The sequence below is a fragment of the Equus quagga genome, chromosome 1 (genome assembly GCF_021613505.1).
Source record: "Equus quagga isolate Etosha38 chromosome 1, UCLA_HA_Equagga_1.0, whole genome shotgun sequence".
NCBI classification, from domain to species: Eukaryota; Metazoa; Chordata; class Mammalia; order Perissodactyla; family Equidae; genus Equus; species Equus quagga.
Genome location: NC_060267.1, coordinates 83,234,447 through 83,257,445, shown reverse-complemented (window position 1 = coordinate 83,257,445; position 22,999 = coordinate 83,234,447). Strand labels below are relative to the sequence as shown.

The window sequence follows — 22,999 nt, the reverse complement described above, 5'->3', positions numbered from 1 at the left end:
GGGTTTTTAAGCTGTCTTGTATTGAGGACCAATGACATGTCTGGCGTTTTATGAGGTTCTTTACATTTGGTATTCCATTTAGCGCTTACTAAAACTCTGTCCATTTGGTATTATTGTCACCACGCTGCAAGTGAGGAGACTGATCATCAGAGAGGTTAAGTACCTTCCCCAAGGTCACTCAGCTTGTAAGTGGCAGTTTTGGAGCCAAAACCCAGGTCTTCTTGATGCATAATTTCTACAACTCTTACCACTCCGCTGCCCTGCCTTAACCTTGTCCTTGAACTTAGCTCCATCTCTCTAGAGTCCTTAGAGCCATCAGGGAGACATCATCTAAAAAATGTACCATGATAACTAAACATTTAGTACTTCCGTGAGAAACAGCGCTGCAAACCGACTGGATGTCTGCTTGGGGAATTGTGCAATGACAAGAGAAACTAAATACTTTAATGGATTTTGACAACAACTCTATGTTCGGGGAATCCAAACTGCATCAAAAAAGAAGTTAGACTTTCTCTCTGGACCTGATTGCTAATATGCATGCCTAATTTATTAGCCACATTTTTTTAAAATCTAATTTTGTTGGGACCCAAGTTCTTGGAGGAAAGGAATGTTATGGGTTGGAGGAAGCGCTTAAGTCTCCCTGGAGGAGGTTGGGCTTGAGCTGACCCGATGTCCCTGATTTTTAGGAGTGTGTTCAATAAACCTGTGTCCAATGAGTGATGACAGCTACCACTTCTCCCACACTTACTGCTCTCCAGCTGGGATGCTGGCCTCTCGTTTGATGTCATCCGTTGAGTCCCTTGACACCCCTGTGATGTGGCTTCTATTGTCCATCTCTTTTTCGCAGAAGAGAAGCAGAGCCTGTGCCCTAACACAGCGTCCCCAAAGCCATGCAGTTAATAAGGAGCGGCACCAGGATGACTGCTATTCTTATCACCGTAAATTATTGTTGTTGTGTTATTACCCTAAAAAATGGCTCTATAGAACCTTAAACTGAAATTGACACCAGAGGTCACCCTGCCTGTTTTTTTTGCCTTCAGGCAAAATTACACCAAATCCTTCATGCTATTTGTCTCAAAGAATACTTTTCTTACATAACCATTTGTCAGCATGGCTCCCTTTTGCATCCCCTAGTAGGTGTTGAGTACTACGAGAGGAGCAAAAAGGGATTCTATTTTTGGCAAACTCACTGTTTATGGGGAAAAGAAGCCACAGACTTAAATGGCCATAATATAAGTTTAGAAAATGACAAATTCCACAAGAGAGGTGCAAATGAGGTGCTGTGGGAAATCCAGAAGAGAGTATTTGTGGGGGGCGGGATCAGGGAAGGCTGTGGGCTGGCTGGCATTTGAAGTGAGATTCAAAGGCTGCGCAGGGTTTGTGCCTGGCTGTTGGCGGACGGTGAGCCAGATGGAAGCATCCTGGCACAGGGGCGGCATAAGCTCCCCAGCACAAGGGGATCTTGGGGTCATCTCCGTGTGTAAATGAGCTCACCCAGGGAGACTGTGTCAGGCAGGAAGCAAGTCAAGGGCAGAGGCTTAGAGGACCATCTACCACTAAGGGTCCACAGAGGAAGAAAAAAAGAGAATGAAAAAACCCAGTGAGACCAGACCAGGAGACTGCATGAGCACAGAATGAGTTCCAGAAAGACAGTGGCCAACTGCATCAGACACTATGAAGAAGCCGAACTGGAAAAAGAGCAACGTTAGTGGCAATTAGGAGGTCCTCAAGGTAACCCTTGAGAGAGCAGTGCATTTGGAGCAGCGGAAGCAGAAAGCAGCGGGCTCAGACTGAGGTCAGGAGGGGGTTGGGCACACAGGGTGACTTTCTCTAGGTCACGCCCCATTGGGCCAGGGCTCTGACAGTAGTCTCTCAGCAGAGGGCCAGCAGACAACCCCCTTGGCGCTGCCTAACCTCAATGGAAGCCTAAAAGAACAGGGTCTTGAGAGTCAGACAGACCCAGGTGACCACCTGATACCATTTAGGAGGCTTGAGTGTTTTATTTAACCTGATTTCAGCTTGGTTTGATAAACATTAGCTATTACAGTAATACACTGCATAACGACCTTTCGGTCAAAGACAGACCGCATATACGATGGTCCCATATGATTAGTACCATATAGCCTAGGTGTGTAGTAGGCTGTGCCATCTAGGTTTGCGTAAGTACACTCTATGATTTCACACAACGACAGAATAGCTTAACAACGCATTTCTCAGAACACGTCCCCATTGTTAAGCGACATGACTGTATTGAGTGCTTACTGCACGCCAGGTATGGTTCTAAATGCTCTGTGTATGTTAGCCCATTTAACTCTCACTACAGTGCTGTGACATAGGTAGAATTGCTATCCCCATTATGCAGATGAAGACACCAAGGCACGAGCAGGTTGAGACTTTTTCAAGGTCACCAGCTGGTTAGGGACAGGGCCAAGAGTCCAACTCAGGCATTCTGGCTCTGGGCTACATGTTTATTATTGTGTGGAAGAGTCCCTGGCCCATAGGAGGGGCTCAATTAAAGTTACTCTCCTCTCCCCCAACCAAATGCAAATGCAAAGTCAGGGCAGCCTTGCCCAAGAAAGGTCTATGGGATCAGCCTCATAAGGCCTCACTCACATTAGTGAAAATCCCATACAGAATGACAGAAAAAAAATTGCCTTGGAAGGTGAGATGCAGATGCCATGAGCCCCGGGGACACAGTCGAGTGAAGATGGCCTTGCATTCAGCACCCACACTGCGGGGATTGACCAGCCGGCCGGCTGCACTGGCACCCCTGGGTGGGGAGAACCCTCAAGGCGAATCAGTGCTGAGAGAAATTCACGAAGTCAGCAGATTTCATCTGAAATCTGAGGGAAAGATATTGGACCTGCAATATGCCTATGAATCCCTGGATAAGGGCTCACTGGGTGCACAGTATACAAAAGCGAATTCGGATTACCATAGAAAAGGAACTGGGTTTGGAAGAAATTGAATGCCAAAAGGAATTACAGTCTAGGCAAAGGATAACTTCTACCCATGGTTTCCCCCCACTTTTGGTCTTTATCCACATAGCCCTATACTTTGGTGCAGAACTGTGTTTAAACATTAAAAGTCATTGTGTTGCAGACAGGCGCTTGGTCTGTAATTAAAAGGATCCCTTCATTAGCAGAACTATACAATGAAAGCTCGAGTTGGCCTTTTCTGCTAATTTTGGAAGTAGTAAAACAGAGACTAATACAACCACTGATTGCGATTGTCACAGAGACAGCGCCTTGCTGTTGCCACTAGAAAATCTTTGGTCTCCTCGAGTATAGACAGGATCTTCCTAGTAGCTGGGAGTACCTGGGAGAGAAAAAGAGGAAGAAAGATTCATTGTGGCACCCAGCAGTGGAGGGGTGTGGTAGCGTAGGGGTTAAAAATGTGGCCTCTGGAACCAGGCCACCAGGATCCAGCCCCAGCCTTGGCACTTAGGTAAGCTGACTTAACCTCTCGAAGCTTCAGTATCCTCAGATGTAAACTCGAGTTAGTAATGGTGTCTAATTAATTGGATTGTCGTGAGAAGTCATTGAAACAATGACTATATTCACTGCCAGGTATTTTGAGCACCTACTGTGTGCCAGGAACCATGTTTATGACTACAGATATAGTCATAAACGAGCGAGAGCAGCGCCTGCCCTCCTGGGCTTTCAGCCCAGTGAGAGAAACAGGCATCCAACAGACAGCTGCACAAGTAACCGTTTCGCTATGGTTGTGATAACGACTATGAAGAGAAATGGAGGAGGATGATGATGTACAAAGTCTGGAAGGTTATAAGGAAAAGAATGGTTGATTCTATCTCCCAGAGCTGTAGAGAGCTTTTCGGAAAAGGTGATATGGAATCTAAGATTTGAAGGATGAGTGTTTTTCAAGTGGATAACTTGGGAAAGAGCATTTCCAAAAGGAGGAGGGAATGTGGAATGTGGAAGACGAGACAAGCAAAGCAGGCGCCACCAGACCGTGCAGGGCCTGAGCTCTCTGCTCTAGAGGAGGGACCCAGCCCAGCGCGCCTCCGACAGCCAGTGCAGCCAAGGCTCCTCACTTGAAAAGTCTTTCTCCAGGTTCCAGAGAGAAGCCAAGCGTGAGCCCAGTCATCGGCAGAAAGACAGCGGCCAACTACTGAGCAGGTTTAAAGAGGAGCTCTGCACCCCTTCGGGCAGAGAGCTCTTCTGCCTGCCTGCCAGGGGACCTGAGAGTCGAATGCTTCTCACTCAGAATCAGAATTCTGACCACTCTGGCATTTCAGCTCAATAGTGGTGCAGTTTTCTTCTTTTTTCTTTTCTTTCTTAAAGGCTATGACAAGAAGTCAGGAAGAGCGGGCCTGCCTTTGCCACCGCCTCTCCTTGATGCCTCACCTCGAGCAAGTGGCTTTGCCTCAACCTCCCTACATATGTCAGAAGGAAAATGAGACGAGATGATCACTGAAGCCCCTTCTAACACCACAGTTCCACTTTTTCTTTATGTGGGGAGCAGCAAGGATCTCTATTATTTTGTGACATCAGCAACCCTCAGTTGAGAACCAGGGTATCAGATAAGGGGCAGTTATCCAGGGAGGCCTAAGAAAAGGAGACTCATTTAGAGGATTTATTTAGGTTGCAGCCAGAGGGCAGATGCGGTTGGACCCTGGGCAGCCCTCAGTGGGATTCCCCAGATGACCCACGGTCAGTCGGAGGAGCCGAACGCCGGTCTAGAGTCTAGTTACATGGGTTGGGGGTGGGGCCGAATGTCAGAAAGTGATTAAAGGAACCCCGAATTCTCCTGAATTCCCAGAAGTGTATGTTGATCTCTTTCATCGAAGCTGGTGACTAGACAGCAAGCCTCTGGCAGTGACGGCACTCGGAAGATAAAGATGGCAGTGCTTACAGTCAAAGTGGCTGACAGGTATTGCAGCGCTGTGCTAAGCACCACACACGCGTCTCCTCTGTAGTGACACCAGGCCTATAGGTTAGGTACCACTATTATCCCCATTTTATGCAAAAGGAAACTGAAGCTTTGAGGTTATATGATTTGCCTGAGGTCACCCAGCTAGAGAGTGCAGAGCTGGGATTCCAAGAGTGCCTCGGTTTACCCCCAGAGCCCATGTCCTGATCGCCAGGCCAGTGCCTCTTGGGGAGGAGGCCCCTGGCAGCACTCCTCACTGGCCTGCGTGACAGGGTGTTACATTGACTCTAACCGCCTGTGCTACGAGACAGCAAGAGGGACAATGGCGAAGACACTGTGCGGAGGGGCAGAGCAGAGAGAGCCCTGTTAGAGAAGAAGCAGATTGGGAGGTCTTTGTAAAATGAGCCGTCAGTTCGTTCATCTGGAAAATGAGAGGGCTGGGCCCCAGGACCCCTTAAGGCTCTTCCAGCTTCAAAATCGCGTGAGCTCTGGGTCTGTGGGAACTGGGGCGTTGAGCGAGAGCTCATGTGTGTCCTTGTGTTAGTCCGTTGCCTGGCCAGGTGGGAAGATGCTCCTGCAGCGGCTCGGCCTGGCGCTCTGGGAATCCATCCCGAGCAGGGACAGAGACCTCATCCGCTGCTGTTGCCATCGGGGCCTTCAGTAATTCAGACATGCGGCAACCAGTGTGTCCGTGATTCGTGTGAGTCCATAACTGTCAAAAAAGAGGTCGATTTGTTTGGCAATCAAAACAGAACGGTCCCGTCCAGATAAGCGCTGGTCGCTCCCAGATGGTCCCACTGAGGTCAGTTACCCCCAAGCAGATTCGTCTGGATGCTGTGTAGACAGGCTGTGTTTTCAGTCCTTAACACTGCAGCCGTTCTGTGCCAGGCTTAGGCTAGGTGTCCTCCCAGCCACTCTCCCTCGCCAGCCTCGCGCCATCCCACAAGTAAGAGACTGCTCTCCATTGTAAGGGAGGAGAAAATGAGTTCCGAGAAGCTGCGTAACTCTACCAAGTTGTGACATGATGGAGTGGACAGTGCCTGGGCTCTGAACTCAAACAGATTTGGGTTCAAATCCTCACTCTCAGCCATTCAAGAGACAAATGGCCTTTGGAAAGTAGGTTAACCTCTCTGAAGCCAATTCTTCTCATCAGTAAAATGGGGCCACTTATCATACCTAATTCATAAGATCACTGCCAGGGTCAAACGGGGTATTACAGGTAATCCGCCTGACTCTCAAGTGTTCAGTGCCTGAGAACTGCCCGTGCATGTAAGCAGCGTAATGCAGTGGTTAGACAGAAGGACTCTGGCACCTGCCTGCGGGTTTCTATCCTGGATCCACAACCTGTTAGTATGTATCTTTGTGCCTTGGTTTCCTCATCTGTAAAATGGGAATAATAGTAATACCTACTTTGTAGGATTTTATCAAGATTAAATTTTTTTGTATTGTGGTTCCTGGTAAACAGTAAGTGCTACCAGTATCGTCCCCGTTGTGTTTTGTTGCTGTTGATGCTATGCCACGCTATGGAAGAAAGCGATCAAGGGAGGTGGAAGTGGCCAGGTGAGTGTTAAGTGGACGGCTGAGTGAAGGGGAGGAGGTGAGAATAGACCCCGCGTGGGACGGGGTCTTATAGGGACCAGAACATCAGCCAGAGACCCGTCATTAAGTCCTTTTCCTCATCAGTTTGGAAGCACATGCCTCAGTCGTTTTGTAGTCTTATCGCCTTCTCTTCAAATAGCATAGCATCGCCATCAAGCAAATGGGGCCTCTGTGATGGGAGAGATTCATCAAGTGACAGAGCTGGGCTACATGGTAGTTATGTTTATTTTTAGTGACTTCATCCTCCAACTCTTTAAATTAGCTGTTGGGCTAATTGAAGGGACTTCTTTGCGCATGGTTAGCAGTTTCTTCAGGAATACCAATGTGCATTTGAAATTCCCAAGTGACTGGGGGACATGTGTTGTCCGAACAGCAGGAAAAGGAGCCTGCTCACCTCCCTTTGCCAGTGCAGCACCGCTACCCATCAGGCTCTCCTGCCAAGCTATGAATTGCCTGGGAGCAAGACCCAGGGAGTTCTCTCCGTTTCTGTCCCCCATGGTCAAGCAGTTGCCAAGTTCATCTTTCACCTAGACCAGTGATTCTTAGACTTTTGCTTGCATCAGAATCCCCCTCAGGGTTTGCTGAAACAGATCAACTGGACTGCTCACAGAGCTTCTGCGTCTATAGGTCTCGGGGGAGGCCAAGAATCTGCATTTCTAACAAGTTCTCGGGTGACGCTGATGCTGTCGGTCCAGGGACCGTGCTTTCAGACTCATCGGCCGAGAGTACTCCAATAGCTTGCCAGCACCGTCTGCTCCCTCGCCTCAATTCGGGACACACACTGTGGGCAGACTGTTTCGTCTTCACTGCACTTCTGATTCTGCCGCTCCTTTACCCCGAATCGGCCACCTTCTTCTCATCTCCTACACTACCAAATCTGACACCCTTATTGGACAAGATCCCATAAGACCTAGACCCATGCTGGCTTTCTGGTCATACTCCCACCTGTTCCTTCTCATATGTACTGCCAAGACCCAGCAAACCGACAGCCCTCCACGCGCTCTGGGTCTCACCTCACCACTTCCACCTCACTCAGTCGTTGTTTATAGATGGGTCTTGTCTTCCTCCACTTGGTCCCGTGCCTCTGGGTGGCAGGGACTGTGTCCACCCCACCTGTGTATCTGAGGCCCCTGGGACAGATAAGTGCTTGGGAAATGGCTCAGGAATGAATAAATTATTGAAAGGATGCTTAACTAGAGATGGAAATTATTTCCCTGAGAGAATTCAAGTACTTTCTCTGAAACTAGAATTTGACCTTGCTGTATCTACCTTCCTATTTTGTTAATTTCCAGGCATATAGACAGCTTATACAGAAGAAGAAAAGCCTGTGGTTTGATTTAAATCACATTATCACAAGAACTATATAGTGAACTAAGCATAGAGCGTGTAGTGAGACAGTCCTGAGTATAAATTCTGATTCCACTATCGATTTGCGATGTTGGGCAAGTATTCAAGTTCTCTGGGCCTCAGGTTCCTCGTCTGTGAAACAGGACTAGCTACCTCACAGAACTGTTACGGGAAACAAATGAGACAGTATAGGTAAGTTGCTCGGCGCATTGTTTAACATGCAGTAGGCGTCTGATAAACAGTGGTGATTTTTAACGCTAGGCTTTCCAGGCAAGACAGAGATAGGTGGCTTTTCACAAGAGTTTTAATGAAAAAGAATTCCATTTTATTTTTAAAACAATAATAGATAAAACATTCCAGTATTCTTCCCCCTGTTTTAATGAATCAAAGATACACCAAACTCAATTAAAAAAAAATTACCCCAAAGGACTAGTAAACCTGATTTATATTTTCTTTACCAGCCACTTTTATTTCATAAGCCCAACATTTCCATCAAAATACTGTTAAGTAAGAAAAGGATTTTATAGTATTTGTGATAACTTGGATCTCAATGCGATAATTGGAATTATCTCCAGCAAGGACACTATGTCTCATTGTTTTACTTCCTCTTATATATCAGCTATATCTTTATTGCCTTCTTCCAGTTGAGTAAAACCACTTCCTCCCAAATCTGTGGTTTCGAGTCCATGAAAACGATATCTGTGGCTTTGATGGTCCTTTTCATCTTGAGGTTATTAATTGGGATTCAGGAAGACTGGGAAATGGTTGTCATCCAGTAAGTTCAGCAACCTTTGAAAGAAACATGAAAGACTGTCAGAAAGAAGAGAAAACAGACTCACTCTGTGCAGCTCTGGGGGGGATGGGATGCAGGCTATGGCCACTTGGGGGGGACATCCCCTGACATGCCCTTGGGGAAAACCTTCCCAGCCTGAGAGGTACCCTGGGGGGGGTGGGGTCCCCATCACCAAGGCAACCCAAGCTAAGCCCATGGCCCTAGACGATCTGCCGGTGAAGTGGCCCGTTAGCTAATGTCCCCATCTACCTGGGATTAAGTCTCCGTCTCCAAAATGACGTCATTGTGAAAATCTTCTGGAACTAGAGAGTAGTGATGGTTACACAACAGTGTGACTATATTACATGCAACTGAATTATACTTTAAAATGGTTAAAATGGCGAATTTTATGTTATGTACATTAGACCACAATAAAAAAAAAAAGTAGATGACCTCACTGAACGGAATGAGCTCTGTGGCTGCTTCTAGCTGTAACGAGTTATGTTTCTGAGAGGGAGCATGTGGCTTGCGGGACTGAGCCCCAGGCTCTGTTCAGTCAGACAGGCCACGTAGACTGTCAGTATCTAACTGACGGGGAATGGTTGATTGAATTATGGTTCAGGCATAATACAGAATATTACACGTCTAAGAGAAACGACGCTCATGAAAACATATTGATGCTGTGGGAAGATACTTGTGATGTCAAGTGTAAGAAGAAGGATTCAAACTACATGTAATGTGGTCCTAACTTCATAAATATAGATGAGGAATCAAAATGTTAGTGTTGTTTATTACAAATGATTTTGATTCCTTTATACATTTCTCAAAACGTCTGCAAAGACCATGAATTACTATTATAATATGAAAAAAACTATTTAAAACCAAATAAATAACTGTCCTACAGTTTTGTAACCCCCAATGTGAATTACTATGTGCTTTAGAATAATGGGGTGGCAAAATGGAATAATGGTTAAAGGAATCGACTCATAATTCTAGCTCAGCCAGAGCCAAGAGGTGCTCCACCCACTGTGCCTCAGTTTCCACATCTGGAACGGTGCGTAATGTAACAGTCTGCTTCACAGAGTGTGTGAGGAGCGAGTGAGATCACGAATGTGGGACAGAGTTTTTGATTGAAGAGCTCTCTGAGCCTTTTTCATTGTCACCGAGTGCATTCAAACTGTACATTTCCAAATCTTCCCTTTAACAAAAACATAATGAGTGCTTATAAAGTCGGTGATTGCCACTTATCCAGTAATTTAAGAGCTAATTTCCGGTAACAGTACCGCTTTTTTTCTCATCTTTCTTCCTATAACGTTAATGGGAAAACATTTCATTTCTCCTGAAAAGTACCCACCTGACTTTTATTTACAGTCTCAAGTTGAAGGAGATGATGATAAAACCAGTTTAGCTGAAGGAAAATTGCACCACCCCCCTCCGCCAGGGAACGTGTTCTCCTCCTGAGGAATCAGGTGTCTCCTCTTTGTAGGAGGGAGCGTTTGCTTCCCCGGAACCATCCCCACTATTGCCCTTTAGAAGGGGTTTTTCTTCACGCTGCTCTGGCTCTGCCCTCTGCCTGTCCTTGCTTTGAGACCAGCGTCAAGACCCTCTCAGAGGGAACTGTAAACGGAACTTACAGGACTTTATTCACTCAGGAGGTTTCTCTTCCTAGAGGCTGGCTCCTTAGACCGGTGTGAAGAGAAGGCCATTTTGGCATAGCCGCCAAGCATGTCGTTTCTCTATTGAACCTCTTTCCCATTTAAAAGGGCTTCTGGGGTACAAAGCATGATAACCTTGATGTGTTATTGGGGCTTACCTTGCTGTTAAAAGCAAACTTGCCCAATTCAACAAATTGAATGAAACATTTCCCAAGCACTTAATACGTGCCAGGTCCTATAGAAATAGAGTTGACTAAGATTGGTCCTTGCCTTCAATGAGCTCACACAATAAATAGTGAGGGAGGTAGCATATAAACAAATGCAGTGCAACATGACAAGGGGAATAAAGAAGCAAATCCAGGGACAGGAGTGGGACATGGAAGACAGCCATAGGCGTAGTCAAGGAGCCGGTTTTGAAAGTGGAAGAGAAGTATGCCAGGCAGCCAGGGTGAGAAGAAGTCCTCGTAGGTCGAGGAAAGCAGATATGAAGACCCCACGTGTGGTACTGATGGTGTGCTTGGAAGTGAGTGCACTGGGGACGAGGTCATTTGATAAAGAGAAGAGTAGAGAATGGCCTTGGTATTCAACTCAGTACCATGAGACGTGGTTCTAATTTTCCTGGATCAATCAGCCAATTGGACAGTATTTATTGGCCTTGAATAACGCACTCAAGGTTCTGTCTCAGGAAGGGGCACACAGGTGGGAAAGGGTTACACCTGGCCCCACCATCTGCTATGGGTGGGGCAGGAGACAAGGAAACAAGACGAGCTACAAGTGCAGAGAGAGGCGCTGACTGTGGAAGGGAGCTGGGTGTCCAGGAGCACTGAGCCTCTAGTTCCAGGCCAGGCCAGTGGGTGGCAGGGTGCAGTGGGGGTCAGCAGGGAGGAGCGTTCAAGGCCTTGAAGGGAATAGTGTGTCTAGGGAAGTGATAGGAAATGAAGAGGGCGGAGAAGAAATCAGGAAGGGCCTTGAGTGCCAGAATGAGGAGTATAGACTTAATCACGTAGGCTCTTGGGAGTCACTAAAGAGCTGTAGCAAGCAGGCAACCCAACCGGATTTGCTTTAAAAGGGGTGCCTCAGGGGCCAGTGTGGAGGATGGATCTATGGATGGGAAAGGCTGGAGGCAAGGGGACCTGTTGCCTCAGTCCAGGCGAAAGTGGACATGCCCAGGCAGGGGAGAGTGCCGCTGGTTTCGGGAAACACTAAGGAGGTGAGACTGGCTGTGGAGGCGGAGAGAGAGGAGAAGTTGACATTTATTCCCATGCAACAGGCAGCTGGTGGTGACATTCAAGGAGATGAGGAATGCCGATTTGGGGTGAGGGGACAAGGCCGTTTCAGTCTGAGGCACACGTGGGCTCTTCTGAGGGTCAAACAGATGATAGTTGGATATGTCTGGAGGGGAGAAGAACAGCCCAAGCTAGAGGCAGATATTTGAGAGTTACTAGCTGCTAATTTTCTTGAATATCAGAATAACTTCAGAATAAAATATCCAGACTAGGGCATCACAACACTATGATCATTTTTTTTTTGTTCCGAATAAGAAAACAGTTAAGCCAGAAAATGTAATTGTGCCTATTCCTAGCATCGGGTAACTGATACATCTTTGCAAATTGTTCGTTGAACTCTGCCTGTGGCTTCTTGCCAGCCCTCAATGAGATTTTTATATTTCTTAATTATTCAATTACTACCCATAAGTAGGAGTTTGAAATCAAACCCAGACTGCTCCATAATAGAGTATTCTCTTGAATCACGAGTACAGTAAAGGAAGTCGTCCATATCGGGAAACCAGGATGGTGGAACGGAGGAAGCGTAAGTTTCCAGTCGTGGCTCTGCCCTGGCTTCAAGTCCGGACTTTGCCGCGCAGTAGTGGTGTGAGCTGGCCAGGTCAATTCTCTAAGGTCAGCTTTCTGGTCTGTATGATAAAAACAGTGATAATACCCACCTCCTGAGATCACTGTAAATCTAAGGGAAAGGAGAATATGCAAGGGAAAGTGCCCTGTTTGCTGTGGATCTGGCTCCAGATGTTGGTTCTGGCATTAATTCCTTCTGTGCTTCAGGTCTCAGCAGCTTGAGAAGCCATTAGCCGCAAAGGAAGACCCCTCAGACAGTGAGCTGGCCAGCGCGGCGGACGTCAACACCAATGCCGAGGCCCACCTACCCTCCATCTGCCTCAAGCAAGTGTTCCCCAAGTACGCGAAGCAGTTCAACTACCTGCGCCTGGTGGACAGGATGGCAAACCTGTTCATCCGGTTCCTGGGAATCAAGGGGACAATGAAGTTGGGACCAACAGGCTTCCGTACCTTCATAAGGTAGGTCAGTGAGACCAGCCCCTCTGGCCTGGGATTCTGGCAGGGTGGAGTCCAGCCCCACCTCTGGCTGGTCCCATCTCCCTGACCGCTCCTGAGAGAATCTGTGGTACCAGGTCAGTGCCCTGTTTGGGGTTAAGCTGACCCAGTGGCTGGCACTAGGCCTGGCACACAGCAGGTTCTGATTTGTTGAATGAATTAGTGAATATTATGGAAGTGACAGCATTCACAACCTTACGCTTGTGGTTAGAAAACAATTCTGCACTACCTTGAACGAGGTCCTTAAACCACATATAAATAATTGCCCCTTGGACTCAGAATGACCTCATGCATCTTAAGCCGGGGTAATGTTCTCCCAGTGGGACGTGGCTGTGTGCTGAGCGTTTACAAGGCCACAGCAGAGAAACGAGACACATCTTTCCAAAGTGTCAATTTCAAGAGACAAAAGTTAAATAATTCAGTCGATAAATAATTCAATACATTTGTTCTAATATAAAAATAACATGGTTATATTATAGAGTATAATACAAAATTTGCATTAATCTTAAAGATAAAACATGAGATAAAGAAATTGTGTTTTCGCTGCAGCCTACAAAATATGCCATTGCCACTCAATCTCCTGAGATCATTTGTTAACTTGCCTTTTCTCTCTGGGGCACTTTAGGGACATAGGGGAGCACTTACTAGCTGTGTGACCTTGGGTAACTTAATGACCGTCTCTGAACCTCAGTTATCCTATAAAATGGCGGTGAACCTACCTACACCCTAGGATTGTGTGCTCTACCCCTCAAAGAAACTATCTGCCAGCATCCAATGTGGCTGATGTTTTTCTCATCATCAGTCTTAATATGTCTACCCTGCACCTCAAAGTCACTCTCCCCATTGTTTTATTCACTAAAGGAAATTACTAGAAGTCTTGAATCAGAAACCATTTTTGTCATATGCTGTTCTCCAAATGAATTTTATAAATCCTAACTCTCGCCCTTGGATATACCTGATAGGACGGTAAACAGAAGCATCAGCAGGGGTTTTTGCCATGTCAGTCACCCTGAAGAGGTATTCTGCATGGTGATTTTGAGAAGGGCTTTGTGTTACTGTCGAGGAAAAAGGAAAGCCCAGGAGAAACAGCACAGACTTTGGGGTCTGGCTTCGGAGCCAAGCATGTTACTTAATAGCTGTGTGGCTTTGGGCAGATCCCTTACCTTCTCTGAGTCTCAGTTTCCTCATCTGTAAAATGGGTCTAATCTCTCCTGCCTGGCAGGGTTTTTATGAGGTTGGGATGTAATATATGATAAAGCACGTGGCCCGGTGCCTAGTTTACCGGAGCTCTTTGTTAAATGAGTCTTGTGGTTATCATTTCCATTAGGCAGTGGGAATTTTCAAGAAAGTCTACAGGCACGTGTTGTTATTTCCCTGAGAAGACTACCTAATACCCTCTGACTCGTTTAGGAATTGCATTTGACTAGTAGGAATAGACACTCATCCATAAGTGGTTTAAATAGACTAGTTTTCTCTCATATAACAGAAAGTTTGGCAGTTGTGGTTCTAGAACCAATCAGTGACTCCACAATGTGATCAACACCCCTCTTTCTGTCTTTCTGCTCATCCATCCTAACTATGTGCTTCAAGCTTCGGGGTTGCCTGATGGTCACAGGATGGCTGGTCCAAATCCAGCTATCACGGTCCCATTCTAGGCAGGAAGAAGGAAGGGAGGAGGAGCAAAAGGCCTTTGTCGGATGCTTCCTTTTCATTCCTAATGAAATTCTCCTAAAACGTAAGAGAGAGGGAGACTTGAAAACACAACTTACCATAAGAATCACAATCTCGGTTGCCTCCGGGGTCATGAACAAGCTGGTGGGCCAGATCCAGAAGGGTGGGAGGGCAGGGCTGTGGCAGCCTGGAGAGCACATGCCCCAGGAAAGGGAAGGGCTGCTGCTGGTCTGCTTTCACCGGAGCCTTTGATTTTTCAAGAGAAGCTAGAAATACTGATTTTTATGTAAAATCTCAATACAGGTATATTGATGTTGGCGATTCAGAAAGTAATTTTTAAACATTGTGTGGGTTCAGTCAAAGCGTGGCTGGCTATAGAGACCAGCAGTGTGAGCCCTCCGGTATGAGAAGCCGAGGGACATATTAAGACCAGTGCTGTGTTCTCACACAACCTGGAAAACAAAGCAGAACCAAGAATGGTTCTAGCAAAGAAGATTCCTGAAACGCTCTCAGACTGGACTGGATGATGTCTAAAATATCGCTACAAATCTATCTCTGTGTGATAGGCTCTATGATTTTCCATCCCTTTGTTCTCTGTAATTAAGGACATTTGCATGAAGAAACGATTTTTGTGATGTTAGAGACTATTAGGTCCCGCAGCCGTCATTCCCAGTCTGTGGCGGAGCACTGTTGGTGGGAGTGAAGGTGACAGGGAGGAGGGAAAGCCACGTCTCCAGGTGGGGATAGGGAGCCCCTCTGCCGTCCCTCTGCACCCGCCCAGCAGACGTCCTGAGTAATTAAGCATGCAGGAAGAAATGGAGAAAACGTCGCACAACCATTGATAGATTTTTCCTTTTAAAATATACCAAGAGATCCCAACAGCCGCTTAATCGTAAAAGATGATGTTCTCTGCTTTTAGATTTCTCTCAGTATGTTCAGTCTCGCCAGCTAAATTTAACAGCAAGCGTTTTCTCTTGCTAACAACTCCTCTCTCTCTCTCCTTTCCACTTCAGTTTAAATTTTGCTTCATTATGAATTAATAATATTTATGCCATATGTTAAATCGAACCAAGTGTCCTTCTCTGGAGCACGACACAAGAGACATATTTGCTGGCTCGATAGATACTCGAGCTCCCACGCGAACGGCAGAAGTGGAACTTAGCTTTTCATCTGTCCTACCCACTCCTTCTCTCCAAGTTCCTTGAAGAGAACTGGAGGGAACAAAATCATACAGATTCCGAGTGAATTTATTTTCAGTGACCATCTCTCATAATGTGCTGCATAGATCAGCAGTTTTAGGAGTGAATTATGCTAATGCCAGTCTGGACATATTCTATTTTTCTTTTCCACCAAGAAATGAGAAATAATGAACTGTCGTTTTCTTGTCTCGACTTAACTCTATCAAACCAGCTCCTCGTGTCATTTCCTCAGGAGGCCCATAATAGAAGCACAGATTACCATGAATTAAGCACCTCTTTTCTGTCTTTTCTCTCTCTCTTTTTTTTTCATAATAATTGCGAGGGTGTGGAGACTTCTCTTTCATTAAGAAATAGAAATTATCTGATTCTTCAGTTTGACAGCTTTCTTTGAGGGGAATGCATTTTTGTTGTTTGCCTCCCACTGGATTACTAATTTGGGGGGCATCCTATGTAATTCACTGAGAACACGTTTTCCAAATGTATCCTACATCCGAATTTGACATCACTGCATTTTCCTTCTCCAAAGCAGAAAATTAAACAGTTTGCCAAAACTGGGTTTCTCTCTAGGAAATGGAGGCAGCCTCTGCACCATGAGCACCTGCTTCATGGAGACCTTTCCCCTGCTCGTCCCTTTGTGGTTTCTGATCCAGGTCTCCCTTTAAATTACAGAACAATTTTCTCCTTTTCCTCTTTTTCCTCTTCCCCTCCCTTTTCTCATAAGGAGATATTAATATGCTTCATAATGGGTAGCTGTGGGGGGTTTTGTTCTCCGAGAGGCAACATGGTGTGTTAGAATGTTCTGGGATAGAACTGTAAGGGGCCTTGCCTCCCCCTCTGTCATTAACTCCTCAGTGACTTTGAAAATTCCCCCTCTTCTGTGATGATCTCTTTCTAGCAATATTGCGAGAGTCTACGCCAGGGATATCAATAGCCTTTAAAAATATATACGTTATAAACTGGGGTTGTCTTCCCCCCCCACCCAGATATCAGATAGTGGGGTTTTTAAAAAAATGAGTATCGATCATTTGTTAGCTTTCTCCTTATAGAAACTTCTCCAGGAAAAATAAGCTTCTTTTCTTTCAAAGAGAAGGATGAACACAAAAGAAATTCTATAAATAGGATTTTATGGTGTGGAAAAAGTTGGTTTCTAAATTTCCCATGAGATGTCAGTGGTTGTTGAGAAAAAATGGGGATGGTAATTTCAAATCTTTCTATACTTGGGCTCCTAATGAACACGAATGATTTGTTATTCTCTCCCATCATATGTGCCCAAATTCCTTTGATTCTGGGAAGAAAAACAAACATTTCTTCAAACTGATTCTACGTCATGGAGGCAGGCTGCGAGCTGTCACTTGCTCCTTCCCCTTATGTGCCGGGCACCGGGCTGGTCCTTAAAATAGCTCTGTGTGGTGAATAGCCGTGTCCTCATCATACAAATAAGGAAATTTAGATGCAGAGAGCTTCAGTGACTCGCTGAAGTCACACAGCAAAGTCAAGATTCAAACTCACATGCATTTGACTCCAAAGCTCATTTTTTCCACGTACATTTCCAGCCTGTCTTTTCTTAGGAATTGTTCTGGCTTCTCATGTTACTGTATTTCTTGGCCTTCTCTTCTACTAAAGAATGTATCCTTCCATTCATTAGTCATTTGAAAAACTGCATCTCAGGGCCTTAGGGGAAACTGTTCTCAGTGATGAAGAGCTGCCAAGCCTTCACGTTTTCACCCTGGACTCTGAGATCGTTTACAGCCCATGAGAGTGGTACCCAAGACCAAGTCAGCTGTGCATCACTCACTGGGCCCAGAATACCACCTACACGCAGTGGACACAAAATAAATTCCGTACTGAGTGGATGCACGCATGAAAAGTTCGTTCCAAAGTTTTGACCCTTGGAGTCATTCCCTTTTGGGGTCAATGGAGAATGTGTGGTGACCATGGGGACACGCCTGGGAGAAGCTGTCTCTAAGTGACCCTGGTCGCCTTTCCCCAGTCTGATATCCCAAAGCTTCCCAATGGGCTCTCTTACTGAGCCCCACCTGAGTCTTCATATCTTGAATCCTGGGTTCTTCCTGTGGCCCTGGACTGGACCACCTCCTCACTTCTCCCCAGAGGTCCCAAGCCCACTGCTCTATCTTCCAGGGGAGGACTAAGTATGAATCCCACCTGATGTCCCTTTCCTTGAGTCTCAGCTTACCCATCATTGAAACGGGACTAAGAATAGCTCCCTCACAGAGTGGTTGTAAAGATTCAGAGAGCTAATGGGCAGGAAAGGGCCTGGCATGCAGATGGTGCCCAAGAAATGCCTACAGAATCAAAATCTTCTTCAAGCATTTCCTGTCTGCTGCGGCCGGCACAGCCAGGAAGGACAGCCTCCTTCCCCCGTCCCGGCAGCACAGGTTGTCATCGACTGGACTTGCAGGCACCGCTAGGGACGATGAGTTACCTTGGAGAAGGGATAAATGGAGAATTCTCTTTGGTAAATTACAGTTCCTGCTAAAGGTTTGACACTTCTATTTTCTATCTGTCAGGGAAAAAAACTACATACCCGTGGTCAGTTTGGTTTCCCTTTTTACACTCCATTAACCCACAGAGAAAGCCAGGCAGAGCTCTGGTCCTGTGGGGAAACAGGCAGTGAGGAGGACACTCATACGATAATTAGAGAAAACCCATGGCCGTTCCTAATGAAGCTTTGGGAATGAGCCGTGCAGGTTGTTAGAATACCTTGGGAGTGACTGGAGCATCATTCCCGCAGAACCCAATAGAGATAGCCATCTCGGTGACAGGTGACATGAAAAGCCCTGCGTCCACTGACATGTTGTTACTGGGGCTCAATAACTGTGCACTGATGTGCTTTGAAGTCTGCCACAGTGACTTGTGATTGAAATACGAGCAGGAGCCCAGGAGGAAGCAGGGTGTGAATTGACGGCCTGAGAAATGCCGGTGAGAAGAAAGGAAGGAAGAGGGAGGGAGGGAGCAAGTGTGCTAGCACCTAGGCAGCCCCAGCCTGCCCGGGCACCGTGCTGGGCACACTCCCTGCCACCATTGTTAGGGGTGTGCATGGGTACGGAGAGGGGCCTCTGGAATGCCCAAATCCTGCTTGCCAATCAACCCCTGGCCTGGCGGGTTCCTAAGGGAGCTGTTCACACAAGGGATGATGACAAGTGGGAACTCAAAGAACCACTTTATCATTAGCTGGGGCAATGGATGTGGCCATGTTTGGAAATTTGAAAGCAGCATTGAATGTAGTTCAGCAAAACGGACAGCTGGCCCAGAGGTCTAGCCTTCAGGAATCCCAGAGCAAATCCAGCCCGCAGTGGGACTCGCCTCCCAGCACAATCCCATTCAGGAGGGTGGTGCACCTGGACAGGCCAAGGGCTGTCTCCAATCCGAACAGAGAGCCCGAGCCCTTGTGCCCAGACACTCTGCCTGGCAAGCTCCATTTCTCCAGAATAGACAGGGCCACTCACTGAAAGGTCAGCCTCAGGCGGCCTCTGATGGGGCCAAGATGGTTCCAGCTCTGGAAGAGGGAAAGGGAAGAGGAGAGAGATCAGGAAGGAAAACAACAATTGTTGTGGGTCAACCAGGTGCCAGGCACCACCCTGGGTCCTTGGCGTGTCCTGCCTCACCTCATCTTTACAACAGCCATGTGGGCAAGTTTTGCTAGCTTCATTAGAGGCTAGTAAATAAAGGCACGGAAGGTTTAAGTAAATTGCCCACAGTTACGCAGCTAGAAAAAGCAGCAGAGCCAGAATTTCAATCCCGGTCTGCCTGATGCCCAAATCATGCTCCTTCCAGTGAGCCAGATTCCCCCCCTACCCCCCGCCACAATTCTAGACCATAAAGGCACAAGTGAGGAGGAGGGAGAGGATTCTGCACACCCCTCTGTGGCTCGGACAGAAATCACCATTGCTGACATCGGAATGAAAACCTGGTTATCTTTGCCTCTCTGCCCCTAAGCCTGGGGAACATCTGAAGCTCAGAGGCCTGCCCCGTCCCTCCTCCTGTCACTTCCAGGTGGCTCCCCTAAGGTCAGGAGTGAGCACAGAGGGGCATCCCCAGTGAAGCTGCCTCGGCCCACACGAAGGGGCGTGGGCCAGCCTGTGCTGTTCTGCTCTGTAAATCTTGGGCTTACTGTGGCTGATCAGGGCCTGTAAATCTTCAGGTGACAGGTTAAGCTGGGGGAAGCCCAGAAGCCTTGAGTTCCTGTCCGTAGCTTTGGCCCCAGGGACTCATCTGGTGAGCATTTCCAGGGGGATGCACTTCCGGACAGCCGTGATGCCTCAGCCTGTACAGTGACACAGCGACTGTGATAAAGACCGCCTGTCTTACAGGTGAGGAAACTGAGGCTCAACCAGGGCCGTCCAGCTTCTCAGAGGCAGAGCCAGGTTCAACTCAAGACTTGCCACCCTAAAGTCCTTGCTCTTTCCAGCCCTTTAGACCCCTAATTAACCAAATTACAGGAGCCCACATGACCTAATCTCAACGTGTATTTGCAGCCTTCTCTCCCAAATTTCCCAGCCACCTACCCTTCCCTAGTTCCAGCTGTTGGAAGGGAGGGCCTGCCAGGTGGGGAACACAGCCCAGGCCAAGGCGTGGAGGCAAGACAGAACAGGACGGGTTTGGTCCAGCAGTAACATGTCCCTTCTCATTTTGGGCAGGAACTGCAAGCTCAGCAGCAGCAGCCTGTCCATGGCCGCTGTGGACATCCTCTACATCGACATCACAAGGAGATGGAACTCCATGACCCTGGACCAGCGCGATTCAGGTACCCGATGCCTGGCCTCCACCACGCCCTGCGGGGAGTCCAGACAGGGATGGGCAGTACATTTTCTGTTCCTCCTTTTTAAGGATCAAGGTGGGGGAAGGAGGAAGGTTATCCTACCAGCTCTAGACATGGCTCAAGAGACTGAGCTGAATTTGAATTCAGAGCACGACCCTGAATTCTGCTACCAAGGCTGTGCCCAACCACATTCTAATTCCGCCGTTAGAATCCATTGTCTTTGCTTAAGACTCTGATTCCATTTCTCCTGGGAATACTCAGTTATTCGTTTATTCATTCACCCCTCAGCACACACTGACTGAGCATATGCCGGGCCAGGCCCTGGATGGACTAGAGTGAGTAGCACTCGGTTCTCGCTCTGATGGAACTCACTGTAGATCTGGGAGGCAGATAAAAACCCGTCACTAGGGTACCGTGATGCAGGCTAGGATGGAGAGAAGCACAGAGAGGTTATCCGGGACCCCAGAGGAGGAGCTCCTAATCAAGGGAGGCCCCAGGAACACTTCTTGGAGAAGCATGAGTGGGATAAGCCTGTGTACAAGGCAGGACAGACCCCTCTGGCAGGGCTAGGCTTGTGAAAGGCTCAGGTAACCCCAAGCAGCTTAGATAGGCTGACTCGGGAAGGGAAGGGAGAAGGGGCAGAGATGGGGTGTCGAGGCCTCAAATGCCACACGAAAGAGTTTGATCTTGATCCTCTAGGTTATGTGGGGCCAGTGAAGGCTTTGGTGAGAAGAAGCCACCTTTGGGGGAATGAGTTTCTGATCTTTTTCCTCACAGAGGGTGCTTTTCTAAAAAGTCATAATAACCATACCTGACCTTTGTACAGCTCATCACAAAATTACAAAGTACTTTCACGCATATTCCCTTATTAAATGTGCCCGTGAACCAGTGTAGTGGGTATATTACAAGTCTCATTTCACAGATGAGTAAACTGCAGCACAGGTGACCTGGCCCCCAGGCATCCCTCCCTGTGAAGGGGACACACAGAGGAGGGGGCACCTTGAGGAGCAGCCTTCTCCTGTGATTTGGGGAGAGGACATGAAGTCGGGGGTTGGGAGATCCAAACTAGAATTGACTGCCATTTCCTACAATGTCAGCTTGAAAAGCCATTTTACCTCCTCTCCATTGCCTCTGGTGAACGATGCCAAAATACCTGCTCTCCAGGGGTGCCTGAGGTCTCCTGGGCCAGTGGGTAGGAAAGCCATTGGAACCCTCACAGGCCGTGCAAAGCGGTTAATCTTATTAATGGGCACCGAGAGGGGAGAATCCTGGGGTGGTCTGGTCTGTCTGACTGCAGGGTGCCCTTGCCAGATCCTGCCCCACACCTGTGATCTGCCCTGGGCTACAGCTTCCTGACCACAGGGACCAGCAGGAGGTCCCTGCAGGCAGGGCGCTCAGGCGTCATTTGCTGCTGCCGGCTGCCAGTTGTTGGGCATTTCCTGCACGCCCAGCATCCTGCCGGGCACTTTGCATGTGCAGCACTGGCTATAATTCTCCTGGAGGTAGGCTCAATGATCTCCACTGTATGGAGAAGGAAACTGAGGCTCAGAGGCATGGCCAGGGCATAAGACTCTAACACCAGGCTGCCATTGTGCCCTTCCGGGTTGCTTTATCCTCCTGATTGGTCCTGGAGTAAGATGACCACCCTATGGCTCCCCTTCCTTTAATGGGAATGCAAAACTCGAGGAATACCAATACTCCTATCACATCTCTGCAGTCGGAGCTCCCTCGCAGCCTTCCCTGGCAACTAGGAGAGGCGTGAGCTGGAGCGTCTTCAGGAGAAGTAGGCAGATTAATTATCATCTCGAGGACCGAGAGCACTCATGTGACAATTGAGCAGTGCGCTTTTTGCTGACGCCTTCAGAAAGCGAAGAAGTGTTTGTTCTGTGAGTTGAATGCCAGGAGTCATCGCAGGACCCTGTGGAGGGGGCCAGAGGAGGGGGTGGGGGTGGCAGTGGAATTATTAAATATTGAAATTGATCAGGAGTAGCGGCAGGAAGCTATTTATCATATTTTATTGCTTCAAACTAGCATTACCATCTGGCCCATTGTTAATTCTGAGTAGCTTTTCATGTTTTGTTTGCCTCTTAAATTGCTCCCTGTAAGTGGAATCCACAGGGGCTGTCCTCAGTACAGGCTCCGGTGACACTTTCTGGGATCTGCCGGGGTCTCTCCGTTCTGCTGACCTAGCTAAGGAGATTGAGAAAAATAGTTATTTTTAGCACATCTGACAATCGAAACTGGAGATGGGAGCTTCCAGGCCTTTGCCACGCCTCAGCCCCTGAATGCATGGAGTAATAACCGTTAGTTAGTAGTAATTGCAATTTTGAGATTACTTCCTGTGTGCACACATCACTGCTAGTTCTCACACCAGAACTTCGAGGTGGGTAATCGTATCCCGTTTTACAGATGAGGATCCTGAGGTTCCGAGAGCAAAAGTGACTTGTCTGAAATTCCTTAGCCAGTGAGCAGCAGAGGGCAGATTTGAACTGAAACCTCCTGTCTGCTGGACCAGACACCATCCCCAATCCAGGGCCACACCAAGCAGCGCTTGTTCCTTTGAATGACTGGGGAGGGGGCGGAGCTTGTGAGGCAGGGAGGTGAAAGGTCAACTCACAGAGCACAGGGCCTGCAGGAGGACAGAACTGGAGTGGGAGGTGGCGCCTGTCTCCCTTTCCGTCCTCCTTGTTGCTTGTACTCCTGTTTCCATGGCTCCAGAAAAGAAATGATAGGGTCTA

The 22,999-nt window shown here is 47.7% G+C and overlaps 1 protein-coding gene across 1 annotated transcript in view; it reads left to right on the top strand.

Moving 5' to 3' along the window:
- TTLL11 (tubulin tyrosine ligase like 11) overlaps nucleotides 1-22,999 on the top strand; it is a 227,315-nt gene that overhangs the window by 168,541 nt on the left and 35,775 nt on the right. The window contains exons 7-8 of the mRNA XM_046638059.1: nucleotides 12,324-12,575; nucleotides 20,140-20,246. Coding sequence (XP_046494015.1) covers nucleotides 12,324-12,575; nucleotides 20,140-20,246 — 359 coding nt within the window. The remainder of the gene's footprint in view (nucleotides 1-12,323; nucleotides 12,576-20,139; nucleotides 20,247-22,999) is intronic.